Raw genomic sequence first — 19,576 nt, forward strand, 5'->3', positions numbered from 1 at the left:
AGACACTTATCCCAGAACCCTTGGCCGCGTACCCTGACCAGTTTATGGCTCTTAAGCCTACGCCAAAGCCAGATGCGGAACCATATACTGTCAGTATCGGGCTGGTATCCAGTCCGGAGGGGGCGTTAGACCAAGAACTCAGACCGAGACTTGAAAGACATTGTGGTCTCAAACCCGGGGATCAGTACCATTTTTACTGCCCTTCTGCTTTCCACTGTGTCTAACCGCTCTGCTCGGTGGGCTCGCAATCAGTTGCGATCAGCACTTTATTCTCAGCCATCGGGGTAGTGAGATTGAGTTGGAGTATAGTTCTGAAGTGGATGAAGAATCAGGGGGATCCTCTACTAGGGCCTTCAAGTTTAGGGAAGGTATTCCTCGCAGGGTCCCTGGTGGAGGTAACATAATGGAAAATTGGGATTCAGATAGTACCAAGGGGAATTGGAATTCTGAGTATTCCGATGAGAATTGGGATAGTGATTGGGAGGAGAATGATAATTTGGGAATATCTTCAGATGAGTGCTCGGGGTATGACTCTCCCGGACAGGTGGTGGCTATGCCTAGAGTAGTACCAGGTTGCCGATGCTCGGTGTGCTACATGGAGTATGGGATGTAGGAAGATCCATCTATATGGATAGGGTGGAGTATGTGTCAGAAAGGCATCTCTAACCAGAATACTTTCTGTAACTGTGTCTGATCGTACAGGGGCACTTGTCCGCAAACCAGACCCCGAGCATGTCTACTGAATAATACTAGGTTCTTCATGTTGGATGGAACCGGGATTGAGTTAAAGGAATGTTGTGCTTATGTTCTTAGTACTGATGTAACAGCAAAATGTCTATCATTGGATTGTTATGATTATGTACTACTTGTAAGGATCGGTGAGTCCCGCTACCCTCGGCGCGCCCCCTCTTTTTACCTCGGCCCGCGATCGGGTGCTCCGCTTCCCCTGCCTCCTGTGGCACGTCACCTGAGTCATCTATCAGCCGTCGGACTACGGGCGGACATAACGCGTGGAAGGTTATACCAAGCCCTCTGGTCCCTCCTCCGGGTTACGCCAGCGGGGGCATCATCGGCACGGGATGTGCGCGTCACCAGCCACCGCCTGTAAGCCCTCCCACACCTGTCTCCTGCACCAATCGCAGCAGGCGTTCCTGACGCGCCTCCTCTTGCCTTGTCCTCATTGGTTCCTGTTTGCCTTATATGCTCAGCCATTTCACTGGTTCATCGGCTGACCATAAACCTTTCTGTTCTCCTGACCTTGGCTATGTACGACCATCCGCACCTCTTCATCCCAACCCCTGCTAGCTCCTCGACGATCCGCTACTCTCCAATACTGACCTCGGCTAAGTACCTCCTACGATCAGCTACTCTCCAACACCGACCTCGGCAAGTATTACTGACCATCCAGACCTCTCCTACCCGACCCGGTTACCTCGACCAATCTACACTCCAGATGCGCCCACCTGCTGTGGGTTGGTGTTATATCAAATCCCCACCTCGGCCTCGCGGTCACGCCTTGTTTGTGGTGAGCGCGCCGTTACACTACTGTTCAGTACATTCTTCTGTTCGGTTTAGGTTAAGCATCTGAAGGATGGTACCCACAAATTTCGGTCCCAGTGAGGACATGGGAGTTTCCACCAAAGGGAGGGTGTAGGCAGGACTGGTTCTTGGCTACTAGTTTGCCTCCCTGGCAGTAAGTCCTGGTAAGAGCAGGCCTGCCAGTACATAGATAGATGAGGTAGCAAAGTGCTTAAATGCCAGGCCAAATCAGAATATAATGCCAGAACCAACATCCAAGGGAAATCAGAAATATTGAGTAGTGGAAATGCAGCTAACAATAATGGGTACAGTCCTCCTGAAGACAGGTAGTGGGTAGGGTAAGGCCACCCACGATCAATCTCATTGGTAGCTTCCCCTGTAGCAATAATTACTCACGTTCCTTGGTGTGGCTGGCTGGCTGTGCGGCTTCCAATGATGCTATGCAGAATATAGATGGTAGGAAGGAGTGCACGTGATAAAGAACATGGTGACGTTCGAAACGCGTTGGATTGGTCTCATGAAACAATAAAGTACCTTTTTTGATATTTGGATTTTGGGTCCTTTCCTGCTCCTTTTGGTTCGTGCGCTCCTCCCTACCATCTATATTCTGCCAGTACGTACCATGGGGTTTCCCCACTCCCAGCATTACTCTTGAGTGACAGGGGAGGAGATGGAACCAGGCCTGGGTTCTATCCAATTCTGGGTCAGACCGTGTGCCCTGCTCCTGGTTGTACTTAAGGGGATTGCCGCCCAAATGTAGCAGTGCCTCTCCCCACTGAGAGAGGCAGGTCACACACAGGTTGACTGAATACTGGCCTTCCCTGTTCCTCTCCCCCTTGGGGGAGAGTGAGTGTGCACCTTTCCCCTGATCCTGATAGAGAATCAGGGAAGAGCAAGGACTGCTACGAGGGCCCTTGATCTGTAGTGCAGGTCCAGGGACCATCCTTCAGCTGGAGATATCACCAGAGACTGCATTGGGCAGAAGCCTGCTGTGACTGCATTGTGCTGAACACAATAAACCGTTCCAGTTATTATACCTCCTGCCTGGTGTGTGATCTTTCTGGGAAAGGAGAGGGGATTGTGTTCTACTGTAGGAGGTCGCCTCCATACACCTGGAGCCTGCGGAAGATGGAGGCGCTGTACAACTAGAGATCTATGTCGGGTATGTACCCAGAAGCCTGTCCGGTGTCCCCACAAATATCGGTGGACAACTCAGCCCTCCTGCTAACCAACAGGTAGCATGCACCACACACGCTGTAATGGCAGAATCTCCCATCGTGTGGGGGAACCACTGTTACATATAAATACACACACACCCTACGTTTGTGTCGCAGGGAAGAGGCAGCGACACGAGGAGCTGCACTCCTGTATAGCTGCACTCCTGTATAGCTGCACTCCTGTATAGCTGCACTCCTGTATAGCTGCACTCCTGTATAGCTGCACTCCTGTATAGCTGCACTCCTGTATAGATGCACTCCTGTATAGATGCACTCCTGTATAGATGCACTCCTGTATAGCTGCACTCCTGTATAGCTGCACTCCTGTATAGATGCACTCCTGTATAGATGCACTCCTGTATAGATGCACTCCTGTATAGATGCACTCCAGTATAGATGCACTCCTGTATAGCTGCACTCCAGTATAGATGCACTCCAGTATAGATGCACTCCTGTATAGATGCACTCAGGTATACACTTTGTAATGAGGTACCCCGATATACAGATATCCTGCTTTCCCCACCTCACACCTTCACTCCAATTCCTCGTTACTCTGTGTATAACACTTATTTACATCTGCATGAGGAAGACACCTTTGTGGTGCTGAGAGCTTGCATTCTTTTTAACCACGAATTCGCAATTAAAGGTATCACTTCTACCCTACTTTTCTATGTCTAATGTTGCGCAGGCTGACGCTGGGGAAGGTGTTACTTGTTGCGCAGGCTGACGCTAGGGAAGGGTTACTTGTTGCGCAGGCTGACGCTGGGGAAGGAGTTACTTGTTGCACAGGCTGACGCTGGGGAAGGGGTTACTTATTGTGCAGGCTGACGCTGGGGAAGGGGTTACTTGTTGCACAGGCTGACGCTGGGAATGGGTTACTTATTGCGCAGGCTGGGGAAGGGGTTACTTGTTAAGCAGGCTGATGTTGGGGTTACTTGTTGCACAGACTGACGCTGGGGAAGGGGTTACTTGTTGCGCAGGCTGACGCTGGGGAAGGGTTACTTGTTGCGCAGGCTGACGCTGGGGAAGGGGTTACTTGTTGCGCAGGCTGACGCTGGGGAAGGGTTTACTTGTTGCGCAGGCTGACGCTGGGGAAGGGGTTACTTGTTGCGCAGGCTGACGCTGGGGAAGGGGTTACTTGTTGCACCGGCTAACGCTGGGGAAGGGGTTACTTATTGCGCAGGCTGACGCTGGGGAAGGGGTTACTTGTTGCACAGACTGACGCTGGGGAAGGGTTACTTGTTGCACAGGCTGACGCTGGGGAAGGGGTTACTTATTGCGCAGGCTGACGCTGGGGAAGGGGTTACATGTTGCACAGGCTGACGCTGGGAATGGGTTACATGTTGCACAGGCTGACGCTGGGAATGGGTTACTTGTTAAGCAGGCTGATGTTGGGGAAGGGGTTTCTTGTTGCACAGACTGACGCTGGGGAAGGGGTTACTTGTTGCGCAGGCTGACGCTGGGGAAGGGGTTACTTATTGCGCAGGCTGGGGAAGGGGTTACTTGTTGCACAGGCTGACGCTGGGGAAGGGTTTACTTGTTGCACAGACTGACGCTGGGGAAGGGGTTACTTATTGCGCAGGCTGACGCTGGGGAAGGGGTTACTTGTTGCGCAGGCTGACGCTGGGGAAGGGTTTACTTGTTGCACAGGCTGACGCTGGGGAAGGGGTTACTTATTGCGCAGGCTGACGCTGGGGAAGGGTTTACTTGTTGCACAGACTGACGCTGGGGAAGGGTTACTTGTTGCGCAGGCTGATGTTTGGGAAGGGGTTACTTGTTGCGCAGGCTGATGTTGGGGAAGGGGTTACTTGTTGCGCAGGCTGACGCTGGGGAAGGGGTTACTTATTGCGCAGGCTGGGGAAGGGGTTACTTGTTGCACAGGCTGACGCTGGGGAAGGGGTTACTTATTGCGCAGGCTGACGCTGGGGAAGGGTTTATTTGTTGCGCAGGCTGACGCTGGGGAAGGGTTTACTTGTTGCATAGGCTGACGCTGGGGAAGGGGTTACTTATTGCGCAGGCTGGGGAAGGGGTTACTTGTTGCACAGACTGACACTGGGGAAGGGGTTTCTTGTTGCACAGACTGACGCTGGGGAGGGGTTTCTTGTTGCGCCGGCTGATGTTGGGGAAGGGGTTTCTTGTTGCACAGACTGACGCTGGGGAAGGGGTTTCTTGTTGCACAGACTGACGCTGGGGAAGGGGTTACTTGTTGCGCAGCCTGACGCTGGGGAGGGGTTTCTTGTTGCGCCGGCTGATGTTGGGGAAGGAGTTTCTTGTTGCACAGACTGACGCTGGGGAAGGGGTTTCTTGTTGCACAGACTGACGCTGGGGAAGGGGTTTCTTGTTGCGCCGGCTGATGTTGGGGAAGGGGTTATTTGTTGTGCAGGCTGACGCTGGGGAAGGGGTTACTTGTTGCGCAGCCTGACGCTGGGGAGGGGTTTCTTGTTGCGCCGGCTGATGTTGGGGAAGGAGTTTCTTGTTGCACAGACTGACGCTGGGGAAGGGGTTTCTTGTTGCACAGACTGACGCTGGGGAAGGGGTTTCTTGTTGCGCCGGCTGATGTTGGGGAAGGGGTTATTTGTTGCGCAGGCTGACGCTGGGGAAGGGATTACTTGTTGCGCAGCCTTACACTGGGGAAGGGGTTTCTTGTTGCACTGGCTGACGCTGGGGAAGGGGTTTCTTGTTGCGCAGGCTGATGTTGGGGAATGGGTTTCTTGTTGCGCAGGCTGACGCTGGGGAAGGGGTTTCTTGTTGCGCAGGCTGACGCTGGGGAAGGGGTTTCTTGTTGCGCCGGCTGACGCTGGGGAAGGGGTTTCTTGTTGCACAGGCTGATGCTGGGAAGGGGTTACTTATTGCGCAGGCTGACGCTGGGAAGGGGTTACTTGTTGCGCAGGCTGACGCTGGGGAAGGGGTTTCTTGTTGCACAGGCTGACGCTGGGGAAGGGGTTACTTGTTGCACAGGCTGACGCTGGGGAAGGGGTTTCTTGTTGCACAGGCTGACGCTGGGGAAGGGGGTTCTTGTTGCACAGGCTGACGCTGGGGAAGGGGTTTCTTGTTGCACAGGCTGACGCTGGGGAAGGGGTTACTTGTTGCGCAGGCTGATGCTGGGGAAGGGGTTTCTTGTTGCGCAGGCTGACGCTGGGGAAGGGGTTTCTTGTTGCGCAGGCTGACGCTGGGGAAGGGGGTTCTTGTTGCGCAGGCTGATGTTGGGGAAGGGGTTTCTTGTTGCACAGGCTGACGCTGGGGAAGGGGTTACTTGTTGCGCAGGCTGACGCTGGGGAAGGGGTTTCTTGTTGCACAGGCTGATGCTGGGGAAGGGGTTTCTTGTTGCATAGGCTGACGCTGGGGAAGGGGGTTCTTGTTGCGCAGGCTGATGCTGGGGAAGGGGTTTCTTGTTGCGCAGGCTGACGCTGGGGAAGGGGTTTCTTGTTGCGCAGGCTGTCACTGGGGAAGGGGGTTCTTGTTGCACAGGCTGACGCTGGGGAAGGGGTTTCTTGTTGCACAGGCTGTCGCTGGGGAAGGGGTTACTTGTTGCGCGGGCTGACGCTGGGGAAGGGGTTACTTGTTGCGCAGGCTGTCACTGGGGAAGGGGGTTCTTGTTGCGCAGGCTGATGTTGGGGAAGGGGTTTCTTGTTGCACAGGCTGATGCTGGGAAGGGGTTACTTGTTGCGCAGGCTGACGCTGGGAAGGGGTTACTTGTTGCGCAGGCTGACGCTGGGGAAGGGGTTTCTTGTTGCACAGGCTGACGCTGGGGAAGGGGTTACTTGTTGCACAGGCTGACGCTGGGGAAGGGGTTTCTTGTTGCACAGGCTGTCGCTGGGGAAGAGGTTACTTGTTGCGCGGGCTGACGCTGGGGAAGGGGTTACTTGTTGCGCAGGCTGTCACTGGGGAAGGGGGTTCTTGTTGCGCAGGCTGATGTTGGGGAAGGGGTTTCTTGTTGCACAGGCTGATGCTGGGAAGGGGTTACTTGTTGCGCAGGCTGACGCTGGGAAGGGGTTACTTGTTGCGCAGGCTGACGCTGGGGAAGGGGTTTCTTGTTGCACAGGCTGACGCTGGGGAAGGGGTTACTTGTTGCACAGGCTGACGCTGGGGAAGGGGTTTCTTGTTGCACAGGCTGACGCTGGGGAAGGGGGTTCTTGTTGCACAGGCTGACGCTGGGGAAGGGGTTTCTTGTTGCACAGGCTGACGCTGGGGAAGGGGTTACTTGTTGCGCAGGCTGATGCTGGGGAAGGGGTTTCTTGTTGCGCAGGCTGACACTGGGGAAGGGGTTTCTTGTTGCGCAGGCTGACGCTGGGGAAGGGGGTTCTTGTTGCGCAGGCTGATGTTGGGGAAGGGGTTTCTTGTTGCACAGGCTGACGCTGGGGAAGGGGTTACTTGTTGCGCAGGCTGACGCTGGGGAAGGGGTTTCTTGTTGCACAGGCTGATGCTGGGGAAGGGGTTTCTTGTTGCATAGGCTGACGCTGGGGAAGGGGGTTCTTGTTGCGCAGGCTGATGCTGGGGAAGGGGTTTCTTGTTGCGCAGGCTGACGCTGGGGAAGGGGTTTCTTGTTGCACAGGCTGACGCTGGGGAAGGGGGTTCTTGTTGCGCAGGCTGATGTTGGGGAAGGGGTTTCTTGTTGCACAGGCTGATGCTGGGGAAGGGGTTTCTTGTTGCACAGGCTGATGCTGGGGAAGGGGTTTCTTGTTGCATAGGCTGACGCTGGGGAAGGGGGTTCTTGTTGCGCAGGCTGATGTTGGGGAAGGGGTTTCTTGTTGCACAGGCTGACGCTGGGGAAGGGGTTTCTTGTTGCACAGGCTGACGCTGGGGAAGGGGTTTCTTGTTGCACAGGCTGACGCTGGGGAAGGGGTTTTTTGTTGCACAGGCTGACGCTGGGGAAGTGGTTACTTGTTGCACAGGCTGTCGCTGGGGAAGGGGTTACTTGTTGCGCGGGCTGACGCTGGGGAAGGGGTTACTTGTTGCGCAGGCTGTCACTGGGGAAGGGGGTTCTTGTTGCGCAGGCTGATGTTGGGGAAGGGGTTTCTTGTTGCACAGGCTGATGCTGGGGAAGGGGTTTCTTGTTGCACAGGCTGATGCTGGGGAAGGGGTTTCTTGTTGCATAGGCTGACGCTGGGGAAGGGGGTTCTTGTTGCACAGGCTGTCGCTGGGGAAGGGGTTACTTGTTGCGCGGGCTGACGCTGGGGAAGGGGTTACTTGTTGCGCAGGCTGTCACTGGGGAAGGGGATTCTTGTTGCGCAGGCTGATGTTGGGGAAGGGGTTTCTTGTTGCACAGGCTGATGCTGGGGAAGGGGTTTCTTGTTGCACAGGCTGATGCTGGGGAAGGGGTTTCTTGTTGCATAGGCTGACGCTGGGGAAGGGGGTTCTTGTTGCGCAGGCTGATGCTGGGGAAGGGGTTTCTTGTTGCACAGGCTGATGCTGGGGAAGGGGTTTCTTGTTGCATAGGCTGACGCTGGGGAAGGGGGTTCTTGTTGCGCAGGCTGATGCTGGGGAAGGGGTTTCTTGTTGCGCAGGCTGACGCTGGGGAAGGGGTTTCTTGTTGCGCAGGCTGTCACTGGGGAAGGGGGTTCTTGTTGCACAGGCTGACGCTGGGGAAGGGGTTTCTTGTTGCACAGGCTGTCGCTGGGGAAGGGGTTACTTGTTGCGCGGGCTGACGCTGGGGAAGGGGTTACTTGTTGCGCAGGCTGTCACTGGGGAAGGGGGTTCTTGTTGCGCAGGCTGATGTTGGGGAAGGGGTTTCTTGTTGCACAGGCTGATGCTGGGAAGGGGTTACTTGTTGCGCAGGCTGACGCTGGGAAGGGGTTACTTGTTGCGCAGGCTGACGCTGGGGAAGGGGTTTCTTGTTGCACAGGCTGACGCTGGGGAAGGGGTTACTTGTTGCACAGGCTGACGCTGGGGAAGGGGTTTCTTGTTGCACAGGCTTTCGCTGGGGAAGAGGTTACTTGTTGCGCGGGCTAACGCTGGGGAAGGGGTTACTTGTTGCGCAGGCTGTCACTGGGGAAGGGGGTTCTTGTTGCGCAGGCTGATGTTGGGGAAGGGGTTTCTTGTTGCACAGGCTGATGCTGGGAAGGGGTTACTTGTTGCGCAGGCTGACGCTGGGAAGGGGTTACTTGTTGCGCAGGCTGACGCTGGGGAAGGGGTTTCTTGTTGCACAGGCTGACGCTGGGGAAGGGGTTACTTGTTGCACAGGCTGACGCTGGGGAAGGGGTTTCTTGTTGCACAGGCTGACGCTGGGGAAGGGGGTTCTTGTTGCACAGGCTGACGCTGGGGAAGGGGTTTCTTGTTGCACAGGCTGACGCTGGGGAAGGGGTTACTTGTTGCGCAGGCTGATGCTGGGGAAGGGGTTTCTTGTTGCGCAGGCTGACACTGGGGAAGGGGTTTCTTGTTGCGCAGGCTGACGCTGGGGAAGGGGGTTCTTGTTGCGCAGGCTGATGTTGGGGAAGGGGTTTCTTGTTGCACAGGCTGACGCTGGGGAAGGGGTTACTTGTTGCGCAGGCTGACGCTGGGGAAGGGGTTTCTTGTTGCACAGGCTGATGCTGGGGAAGGGGTTTCTTGTTGCATAGGCTGACGCTGGGGAAGGGGGTTCTTGTTGCGCAGGCTGATGCTGGGGAAGGGGTTTCTTGTTGCGCAGGCTGACGCTGGGGAAGGGGTTTCTTGTTGCACAGGCTGACGCTGGGGAAGGGGGTTCTTGTTGCGCAGGCTGATGTTGGGGAAGGGGTTTCTTGTTGCACAGGCTGATGCTGGGGAAGGGGTTTCTTGTTGCACAGGCTGATGCTGGGGAAGGGGTTTCTTGTTGCATAGGCTGACGCTGGGGAAGGGGGTTCTTGTTGCGCAGGCTGATGTTGGGGAAGGGGTTTCTTGTTGCACAGGCTGACGCTGGGGAAGGGGTTTCTTGTTGCACAGGCTGACGCTGGGGAAGGGGTTTCTTGTTGCACAGGCTGACGCTGGGGAAGGGGTTTTTTGTTGCACAGGCTGACGCTGGGGAAGTGGTTACTTGTTGCACAGGCTGTCGCTGGGGAAGGGGTTACTTGTTGCGCGGGCTGACGCTGGGGAAGGGGTTACTTGTTGCGCAGGCTGTCACTGGGGAAGGGGGTTCTTGTTGCGCAGGCTGATGTTGGGGAAGGGGTTTCTTGTTGCACAGGCTGATGCTGGGGAAGGGGTTTCTTGTTGCACAGGCTGATGCTGGGGAAGGGGTTTCTTGTTGCATAGGCTGACGCTGGGGAAGGGGGTTCTTGTTGCACAGGCTGTCGCTGGGGAAGGGGTTACTTGTTGCGCGGGCTGACGCTGGGGAAGGGGTTACTTGTTGCGCAGGCTGTCACTGGGGAAGGGGATTCTTGTTGCGCAGGCTGATGTTGGGGAAGGGGTTTCTTGTTGCACAGGCTGATGCTGGGGAAGGGGTTTCTTGTTGCACAGGCTGATGCTGGGGAAGGGGTTTCTTGTTGCATAGGCTGACGCTGGGGAAGGGGGTTCTTGTTGCGCAGGCTGATGCTGGGGAAGGGGTTTCTTGTTGCGCAGGCTGACGCTGGGGAAGGGGTTTCTTGTTGCACAGGCTGACGCTGGGGAAGGGGTTACTTTTTGCGCAGGCTGACGCTGGGGAAGGGGTTACTTGTTGCGCAGGCAGACGCTGGGGAAGGGGTTACTTGTTGCGCAGGCTGTCACTGGGGAAGGGGGTTCTTGTTGCGCAGGCTGATGTTGGGGAAGGGGTTTCTTGTTGCACAGGCTGACGCTGGGGAAGGGGTTACTTGTTGCGCAGGCTGACGCTGGGGAAGGGGTTACTTGTTGCGCAGGCTGACGCTGGGGAAGGGGTTACTTGTTGCGCAGGCTGTCACTGGGGAAGGGGGTTCTTGTTGCGCAGGCTGATGTTGGGGAAGGGGTTTCTTGTTGCACAGGCTGACGCTGGGGAAGGGGTTACTTGTTGCGCAGGCTGTCACTGGGGAAGGGGGTTACTTGTTGCACAGGCTGATGTTGGGGAAGGGGTTTCTTGTTGCACAGGCTGACGCTGGGGAAGGGGTTACTTGTTGTGCAGGCTGATGCTGGGGAAGGGTTACTTGTTGCACAGGCTGTCGCTGGGGAAGGGGTTACTTGTTGCGCAGGCTGCCGCTGGGGAAGGGGTTACTTGTTGCGCAGGCTGTCACTGGGGAAGGGGTTTCTTGTTGCACAGGCTGATGCTGGGAAGGGGTTACTTGTTGCGCAGGCTGACGCTGGGAAGGGGTTACTTGTTGCACAGGCTGACGCTGGGGAAGGGGTTACTGGTTGCGCAGGCTGTCACTGGGGAAGGGGGTTCTTGTTGCACAGGCTGATGTTGGGGAAGGGGTTTCTTGTTGCGCAGGCTGTCACTGGGGAAGGGGTTTCTTGTTGCACAGGCTGATGTTGGGGAAGGGGTTTCTTGTTGCGCAGGCTGTCACTGGGGAAGGGGTTTCTTGTTGCACAGGCTGACGCTGGGGAAGGGGTTACTTGTTGCACAGGCTGACGCTGGGGAAGGGGGTTCTTGTTGCACAGGCTGATGTTGGGGAAGGGGTTTCTTGTTGCACAGGCTGATGTTGGGGAAGGGGTTTCTTATTGCACAGGCTGATGTTGGGGAAGGGGTTTCTTGTTGCACAGGCTGACGCTGGGGAAGGGGTTTCTTGTTGCGCAGGCTGTCACTGGGTAAGGGGGTTCTTGTTGCACAGGCTGACGCTGGGGAAGGGGTTTCTTGTTGCGCAGGCTGTCACTGGGGAAGGGGGTTCTTGTTGCACAGGCTGATGTTGGGGAAGGGGTTTCTTGTTGCACAGGCTGACGCTGGGGAAGGGGTTTCTTGTTGCGCAGGCTGTCACTGGGGAAGGGGGTTCTTGTTGCACAGGCTGATGTTGGGGAAGGGGTTACTTGTTGCACAGGCTGATGCTGGGGAAGGGGTTACTTGTTGCACAGGCTGACGCTGGGGAAGGGGTTTCTTGTTGCACAGGCTGATGTTGGGGAAGGGGTTTCTTGTTGCACAGGCTGACGCTGGGGAAGGGGTTACTTGTTGCGCAGGCTGATGCTGGGGAAGGGGTTTCTTGTTGCACAGGCTGACGCTGGGGAAGGGGTTTCTTGTTGCACAGGCTGATTTTGGGGAAGGGGTTTCTTGTTGCACAGGCTGATTTTGGGGAAGGGGTTTCTTGTTGCACAGGCTGACGCTGGGGAAGGGGTTTCTTGTTGCACAGGCTGACGTTGGGGAAGGGGTTTCTTGTTGCACAGGCTGACGCTGGGGAAGGGGTTTCTTGTTGCGCAGGCTGACGCTGGGGAAGGGGTTACTTGTTGCGCAGGCTGACGCTGGGGAAGGGGTTACTTGTTGCGCAGGCTGATGCTGGGGAAGGGGTTTCTTGTTGCACAGGCTGACGCTGGGGAAGGGGTTACTTGTTGCGCAGGCTGACGCTGGGGAAGGGGTTTCTTGTTGCACAGGCTGACACTGGGGAAGGGGTTTCTTGTTGCACAGGCTGATGTTGGGGAAGGGGTTACTTGTTGCGCAGGCTGACGCTGGGGAAGGGGTTTCTTGTTGCACAGGCTGACGCTGGGGAAGGGGTTTCTTGTTGCACAGGCTGACGCTGGGGAAGGGGTTTCTTGTTGCACAGGCTGACGCTGGGGAAGGGGTTACTGGTTGCGCAGGCTGACGCTGGGGAAGGGGTTTCTTGTTGCACAGGCTGACGCTGGGGAAGGGGTTTCTTGTTGCGCAGGCTGACGCTGGGGAAGGGGTTACTTGTTGCGCAGGCTGACGCTGGGGAAGGGGTTACTTGTTGCACAGGCTGACGCTGGGGAAGGGGTTTCTTGTTGCACAGGCTGATGCTGGGGAAGGGGTTTCTTGTTGCACAGGCTGACGCTGGGGAAGGGGTTTCTTGTTGCGCAGGCTGTCACTGGGGAAGGGGGTTCTTGTTGCACAGGCTGACGCTGGGGAAGGGGTTTCTTGTTGCACAGGCTGACGCTGGGGAAGGGGGTTCTTGTTGCGCAGGCTGTCACTGGGGAAGGGGGTTCTTGTTGCACAGGCTGATGCTGGGGAAGGGGTTTCTTGTTGCGCAGGCTGTCACTGGGGAAGGGGGTTCTTGTTGCACAGGCTGACGCTGGGGAAGGGGTTTCTTGTTGCACAGGCTGACGCTGGGGAAGGGGTTACTGGTTGCGCAGGCTGACGCTGGGGAAGGGGTTTCTTGTTGCACAGGCTGACGCTGGGGAAGGGGGTTCTTGTTGCACAGGCTGATTTTGGGGAAGGGGTTTCTTGTTGCACAGGCTGACGCTGGGGAAGGGGTTTCTTGTTGCGCAGGCTGACGCTGGGGAAGGGGTTTCTTGTTGCACAGGCTGACGCTGGGGAAGGGGTTTCTTGTTGCGCAGGCTGACGCTGGGGAAGGGGTTTCTTGTTGCACAGGCTGACGCTGGGGAAGGGGTTTCTTGTTGCACTTCTGGACTTACATCAATGAAGAATCCCAGGACTGCGAGCCCAGCTGGGTCTTTCTTGGCATCTGCCACAGTTAGGTCCCCCTTTGTATGAACGATGTGCATCTACAGAGAGAGTGTGAGGGAGTGACGGTTAACCAGGCTCAATAATAAAGGTTCAGCACACTTGGTTATCCCTGATCCGTGTGTAGAGTGTCAGCTCTTGGACCCAACTGTCGCGTATGCATCACTGTGACTGTGTATAAATGATGTGACAATTCAGTATTTCTGTGTTTTGCCTTTCCAGGGGTGCTGGGCAGCGGAGCTCGTGAGGCTGTGAGTTTGAGGGGGGGGGGGGGGGGGGGGGTTTGCAGAGAAACTTCAATCAGATTGTTGCTAGGTATCGGGGTTCCTGAGTTACGGGGTACCCCAATGATGTACCCGGGAATCAGGTAAGATTCTCTGGCACATTGAGGCACAGTGCTCCGGCAAAATCCAACCCTGGAAACGTTCTTGCGACTAACCGCCAGTGTTTCCTGCTTCAGCACAAACTGGAAAAGTAAAGAGGGCATGGGGGATCAATGTATCCCCAGAATGGTCCCGGGGTCCCTCGCATAAGGTGGGATGCCCAGGCCATGCCCAAGTCACCCTGAACCTGGCATGGGGGTTCAGGGGGTGCTCTAGCTATGTTGGAAAGATGCAAGGGGTTTCATTGTGTGGGTGCAGTTTAAGTCGGGGTTGTGCAGTGTGCCAGGGATAAGGCTGGTGAGAATAGGGAACACATTCTTATTCTATCCGGGACACCGGACCAGAAGACTTATACCAGCTAAAACACAAAGCCACTTAAGCAGAGAGAATGTTATAAAAGGTTTTATTTAATAAATGTGAATGCTTATGGCCATGTACAGTATCTGTGGGATTCCAAGTCCGTGGTTCCGAGAGACCAGGTGGCTACCAAGCGTGGCGCCACTGAGTCTACTCGGGACCTGGAGTTGAAAGCCTCAGGGATGCCACGGTGTTAGAACAGGAGGAGAACTGTAGTTATACCTGAGTACCTCCGTCCTGGGCTATCCGGCCACCATTTGCCCTGCCCCAGACTCTGCGGAGCCTGGACAGCGAGTGGGCTCGATATGCTGAAAGGCCGAGTGCCAGGTTGGAACATGCCCCTTAGCAGAATCCAAATCGGTGCCCACCTGGCTTCAGAATACCGGCAAATCGGTGATAGGCTGGCAGGAGAATTCCCGCGCGCTGATTGGTTGTAGAGGTTTCCGAATGGGATTCTAAAACCTATAAGAAACCTTGCAGCCAATCAGGACCTCATATTCCAAGCGCCAAACCATCCGCGGCAAATACAAAGACGCTCTGTGAGGAACAGACGCCCGCCGGCTTCAGAGATTCTGACTGAAGAAATGTTCTAAGTCCCGCTTTTTGAGGACGTAGCGGTCGCGGCTGAGATTGCGCCGAATTGCGATCCAGGACTTTCATGAGTACCTCACGGGCATTGTCCCTCCCGGGCATTGTCCCTCCCGAGCATTGTCCCTCCCGGGCATTGTCCCTCCCGGGCATTGTCCCTCCCGGGCATTGTCCCTCCCGGGCATTGTCCCTCCCGGGCATTGTCCCTCCCGGGCATTGTCCCTCCCGGGCATTGTACCTCCCGGGCATTGTCCCTCCCGGGCATTGTACCTCCCGGGCATTGTACCTCCCAGGCATTGTCCCTCCCGAGCATTGTCCCTCCCGGGCATTGTACCTCCCGAGCATTGTCCCTCCCGGGCATTGTACCTCCCGGGCATTGGATTGGGCTCCTACAGAGGTCGGTTGTTAACTTTTCATTTTGAAGATTTATTTTGCTCAATCAAATGATCAGAGAGGGAGAGAGGGGCGCGTCTCTCTGTGTCTGTGTCTCTCTCTGTGTCTGTGTCTCTCTGTGTCTGTGTCTCTCTCTGTGTCTGTGTCTCTCTGTGTCTGTGTCTCTCTCTGTGTCTGTGTCTCTCTCTGTGTCTGTGTCTCTCTGTGTCTGTGTCTCTCTGTGTCTCTCTCTGTGTCTGTGTCTCTCTGTGTCTCTCTCTGTGTCTGTGTCTCTCTGTGTCTCTCTCTGTGTCTGTGTCTCTCTGTCTCTCTGCGTCTGTCTCTCTGCGTCTGTCTCTCTGCGTCTGTCTCTCTGCGTCTGTCTCTCTGCGTCTGTCTCTCTGCGTCTGTCTCTCTGCGTCTGTCTCTCTGCGTCTGTCTCCCTGCGTCTCTCTCCCTGCGTCTCTCTCTCTGCGTCTCTCTCTCTGCGTCTCTCTCTCTGCGTCTCTCTCTGCGTCTCTCTCTCTGCGTCTCTCTCTCTGCGTCTCTCTCTCTGCGTCTGTCTGTGTCCTCACCTCCATCGGATACTGCTTCCCACTCAGTCGATGCTCAGAGCCGGGAGATGTCCTGTTCCCCCAGTGAAAGTGAAAAGCAACAGCCTTGTATATGTTGGAGAGACTCCCTCCTGAGAGCGTCACTCCGTCACCCAGCGAGACCTCCACTACAAGGCAAAAAGAGACTGTCAGACAATGCGGGAAGCCAGTGAAGTGCATAGGGAGAGGTATTAGCAGCAGGGTGTTAGGGTGTATAGGGAGAGGTATTAGCAGCGGGATGTTAGGGTGTATAGGGAGAGGTATTAGCAGCAGGGTGTTAGGGTGTATAGGGAGAGGTATTAGCAGCAGGGTGTTAGGGTGTATAGGGAGAGGTATTAGCAGCAGGGTGTTAGGGTGTATAGGGAGAGGTATTAGCAGCAGGATGTTAGGGTGGAGATGGGAGAGGTATTAGCAGCGGGGTGTTAGGGTGTATAGGGAGAGGTATTAGCAGCGGGGTGTTAGGGTGTATAGGGAGAGGTATTAGCAGCGGGGTGTTAGGGTGTATAAGGAGAGGTATTAGCAGCGGGATGTTAGGGTGTATAGGGAGAGGTATTAGCAGTGGGGTGTTGGGGTGTATAGGGAGAGGTATTAGCAGAGGGATGTTGGGGTGTATAGGGAGAGGTATTAGCAGCGGGTGTTAGGGTGTATAGGGAGAGGTATTAGCAGCTGGATGTTAGGGTGTATAGGGAGAGGTATTAGTAGCAGGATGTTAGGGTGTATAGGGAGAGGTATTAGCAGCAGGGTGTATAGGGAGAGGTATTAGCAGCAGGATGTTAGGGTGTATAGGGAGAGGTATTAGCAGCGGGGTGTTAGGGTGTTTAGGGAGAGGTATTAGCAGCGGGATGTTGGGGTGTATAGGGAGAGGTATTAGCAGAGGGATGTTGGGGTGTATAGGGAGAGGTATTAGCAGCGGGGTGTTAGGGTGTATAGGGAGAGGTATTAGCAGCAGGGTGTTAGGGTGTATAGGGAGAGGTATTAGCAGCAGGATGTTAGGGTGGAGATGGGAGAGGTATTAGCAGCGGGGTGTTAGGATGTATAGGGAGAGGTATTAGCAGCGGGGTGTTAGGGTGTATAAGGAGAGGTATTAGTAGCAGGGTGTATAGGGAGAGGTATTAGCAGCGGGGTGTTAGGGTGTAATAGGGTGAGGTATTAGCAGAGGGATGTTAGGGTGTATAGGGAGAGGTATTAGCAGCGGGATGTTAGGGTGTATAGGGAGAGGTATTAGCAGCAGGATGTTAGGGTGTATAGGGAGAGGTATTAGCAGCAGGGTGTTAGGGTGTATAGGGGGAGGTATTAGCAGCGGGATATTAGGGTGCATAGGGAGAGGTATTAGCAGCAGGATGTTAGTGTGTATAGGGAGAGGTATTAGCAGCGGGATGTTAGGGTGTATAGGGAGAGGTATTAGCAGCAGGATGTTCGGGTGTATAGGGAGAGGTATTAGCAGCGGGGTGTTAGGGTGTATAGGGAGAGGTATTAGCAGCAGGATGTTAGGGTGTATAGGGAGAGGTATTAGCAGCAGGGTGTTAGGGTGTATAGGGGGAGGTATTAGCAGCGGGATGTTAGGGTGCATAGGGAGAGGTATTAGCAGCAGGGTGTTAGGGTGTATAGGGAGAGGTATTAGCAGCAGGGTGTTAGGGTGTATAGGGGGAGGTATTAGCAGCGGGATGTTAGGGTGTATAGGGAGAGGTATTAGCAGCGGGATGTTAGGGTGTATAGGGAGAGGTATTAGCAGCGGGGTGTTAGGGTGTATAGGGAGAGTGTGACAGTCAACCCCTATCAGTTATGCCTGGGAAACATATGTGTGAGTGCTGCATCCAGCACTCAGAAGGTTAACTCAGGAGGAAGCTAGGTAATCAGGATGTAAGCTGACACCTGATAGCCAGCAAGGTAGAAAAGGATCTTGTTACTGGCAGTAGCTGCCTGCTTTAGACCAGAGCACACTGCTATGTGAGCTGTTAGCCAGAGGGATTTCACCAAAGTCACTACTTCAACACAAGTAAGGATTGTTCATTTGTTTTCCTGACTGCTGAAGTACACTTATGGTTTGGTTATGGTCTAGCCAGCCAGCCTGCTAGATAGGCCTGGTGTGTTAGTCAGATCTCCCAATGTGGAGCAGGTTTTGTTTTGGTTTGAAGGGACAGTGTACCCGCATGTTATATTATGTTGTGGAGAAATAAAGCCACTGAAAGTTTTCATTATCCTGAAACTACACGTGTGGACTGTTCCCTGACCTCGGCTACAGGCCGTCCTGCCACAGGTGGTGTCAGAAGTGGGATGTCGGACGACCCCTGTATCTGAAGGGCCACACAGAGAAAAAAAAATGGAGAAATTTTTTTCTCAGTTCCTTGAGCAACAGCTCCAGCTAGCAGAGAAGCAAGCAGAGCGAGAGGCCCAGCAAGATGAGCGACAGGCCCGGCAAATAGAATGGAGGGCCAAGCAAGCAGAACATCAAGCTCAGTAAACTGAGCGACATGCCCAGCAAGATGAGCAACAGGCCCGGCGAGAGGAAAAGCTACTCCAACTGCTGGCCGAAGGCCGAGCCCCAGGCAGACCAGAGATTCCAAATAACCCACCAGTGATGCTGCCCAAAATGGAGCCAACCGACAACCCAGAGGCATTTCTCCTCACTTTTGAAAGGGTAGCCACGGCTGGACAGTTGAACGCTGGATAACGACTCTGGCTCCACTCCTCATAGGAGAAGCTCAGGCAGCCTATCAAGCTCTTCCAGCAGACGAGGCCATGGACTATCAGCAACTAAAGGCTGCTATTCTGGATCGCCTAGGCCTTACTCCAGAGACCTACCGTCAGTGGTTCCGGACAGTCAAATATACAAACAGAGACAGACCCCGGGTCATAACCCACCGCTTAGTAGACTTATGTACCAGGTGGATACAACCGGAGAAGCATACCAAGGCAGAGATCCTTGAACAGTTTGTGCTCGAGCAGTTCATACAGATACTGCCCCCCTCCTCCCGCTCCTGGATAAAAAGACACGCTGCATTTTCCCTGGATTCAGCGGTCCGCTTGGTGGAAAACTTCCTTGGCGACGACACCCAACAGGATAGCTGTGAACGGTCCGTGCAAACACCAGTTTCTTCCGGTGATACTAGAGGCAGGAGAGCAGACAATCGAGGGGTCTATAACCCGCCAGCTCGGGAGATCCAGTCAATCCGATCGGAAGACCCTTTCCCATCTCGGAGGGTTCCTGGTAAAAACTCATGCAGAGACGCCCGTCCCGGGTCCGAGGCCATTGGATCACTCAAGGGAGGCCGCCACCCACAGTATTCCCCGAAAACCTGGGCTTCAGTCACCCATCCGGTGGAGAGGATACCACCACCAACCAGAAGGGAGGATCCCATCCAACAGTGGAGAGGTCCAAACAACAAACCCCGCCGAGAGCTTCCGCTGACGACCGAGTTTGTGGACTCAGGAGATGATGAGATGGACTGTTCATATGGCAGAACCACTGCCACAGGTTGTCTCCGAGGGGACCACAATCCGTGGTTAGTCCCAGCATCTCTGGAGGGGAAAATAGTAAAACCCATGCTGGACTCGGGATCTGGAAAAACCCTGATCCTAGAGGGCCTAATTCCAAGCAACAGACTATCCTATGACTCTCCTTGGAATATCGAGTGTATCCATGGGGATACAAAGAGATACCCGACGGCGAACATTCTACTGCGTATCCAGGATCAAGAGGCTAGCCTAACAGTGGGAGTTGCTCCCTGGCTACCTGCTCCTGTTCTACTTGGCCGAGACTGGCCCTACTTCGAAACATTGTTGGCCCCTACTCCTACGGAGCCTACTTCTCTGGTACTGGAGAAGCCCGGAGACTTGTTCTCTTTTTCCCCAGAGATTTTTCCCCGTAGACACCATGTCCCAAAGACACGTAAACAGAGACGTGCGGAAAAAGAGGACTGGTTAAGAAAGGCTGGGACTCTTGGTAACATTAGTCAGCCCAAAGGACTGCAGGTCATGGCCGGAGATGACCAGGGTGGGGAACAGATAGATACAGGAATTTTGCCAGACCTGGATCTTCCTGACTTCCGTCAGAGGCAGAGGGAGGACCCAGCT

At 55.0% G+C, this 19,576-nt stretch overlaps 1 protein-coding gene across 1 annotated transcript in view; it reads right to left on the bottom strand.

The window, feature by feature from the left end:
- The window catches only part of LOC142485933 (carbonic anhydrase 4-like), a 141,766-nt gene that overhangs the window by 75,087 nt on the left and 47,103 nt on the right, over positions 1-19,576 (bottom strand). Inside the window, exons 5-6 of the mRNA XM_075584596.1 lie at positions 15,485-15,630; positions 13,161-13,250 (exon numbers count right to left, since the gene is read on the bottom strand). Of these exons, the coding sequence (XP_075440711.1) occupies positions 13,161-13,250; positions 15,485-15,630 (236 nt within the window). The remainder of the gene's footprint in view (positions 1-13,160; positions 13,251-15,484; positions 15,631-19,576) is intronic.

This window comes from Ascaphus truei, unplaced genomic scaffold, assembly GCF_040206685.1.
Source record: "Ascaphus truei isolate aAscTru1 unplaced genomic scaffold, aAscTru1.hap1 HAP1_SCAFFOLD_667, whole genome shotgun sequence".
Lineage (NCBI taxonomy): Eukaryota > Metazoa > Chordata > Amphibia > Anura > Ascaphidae > Ascaphus > Ascaphus truei.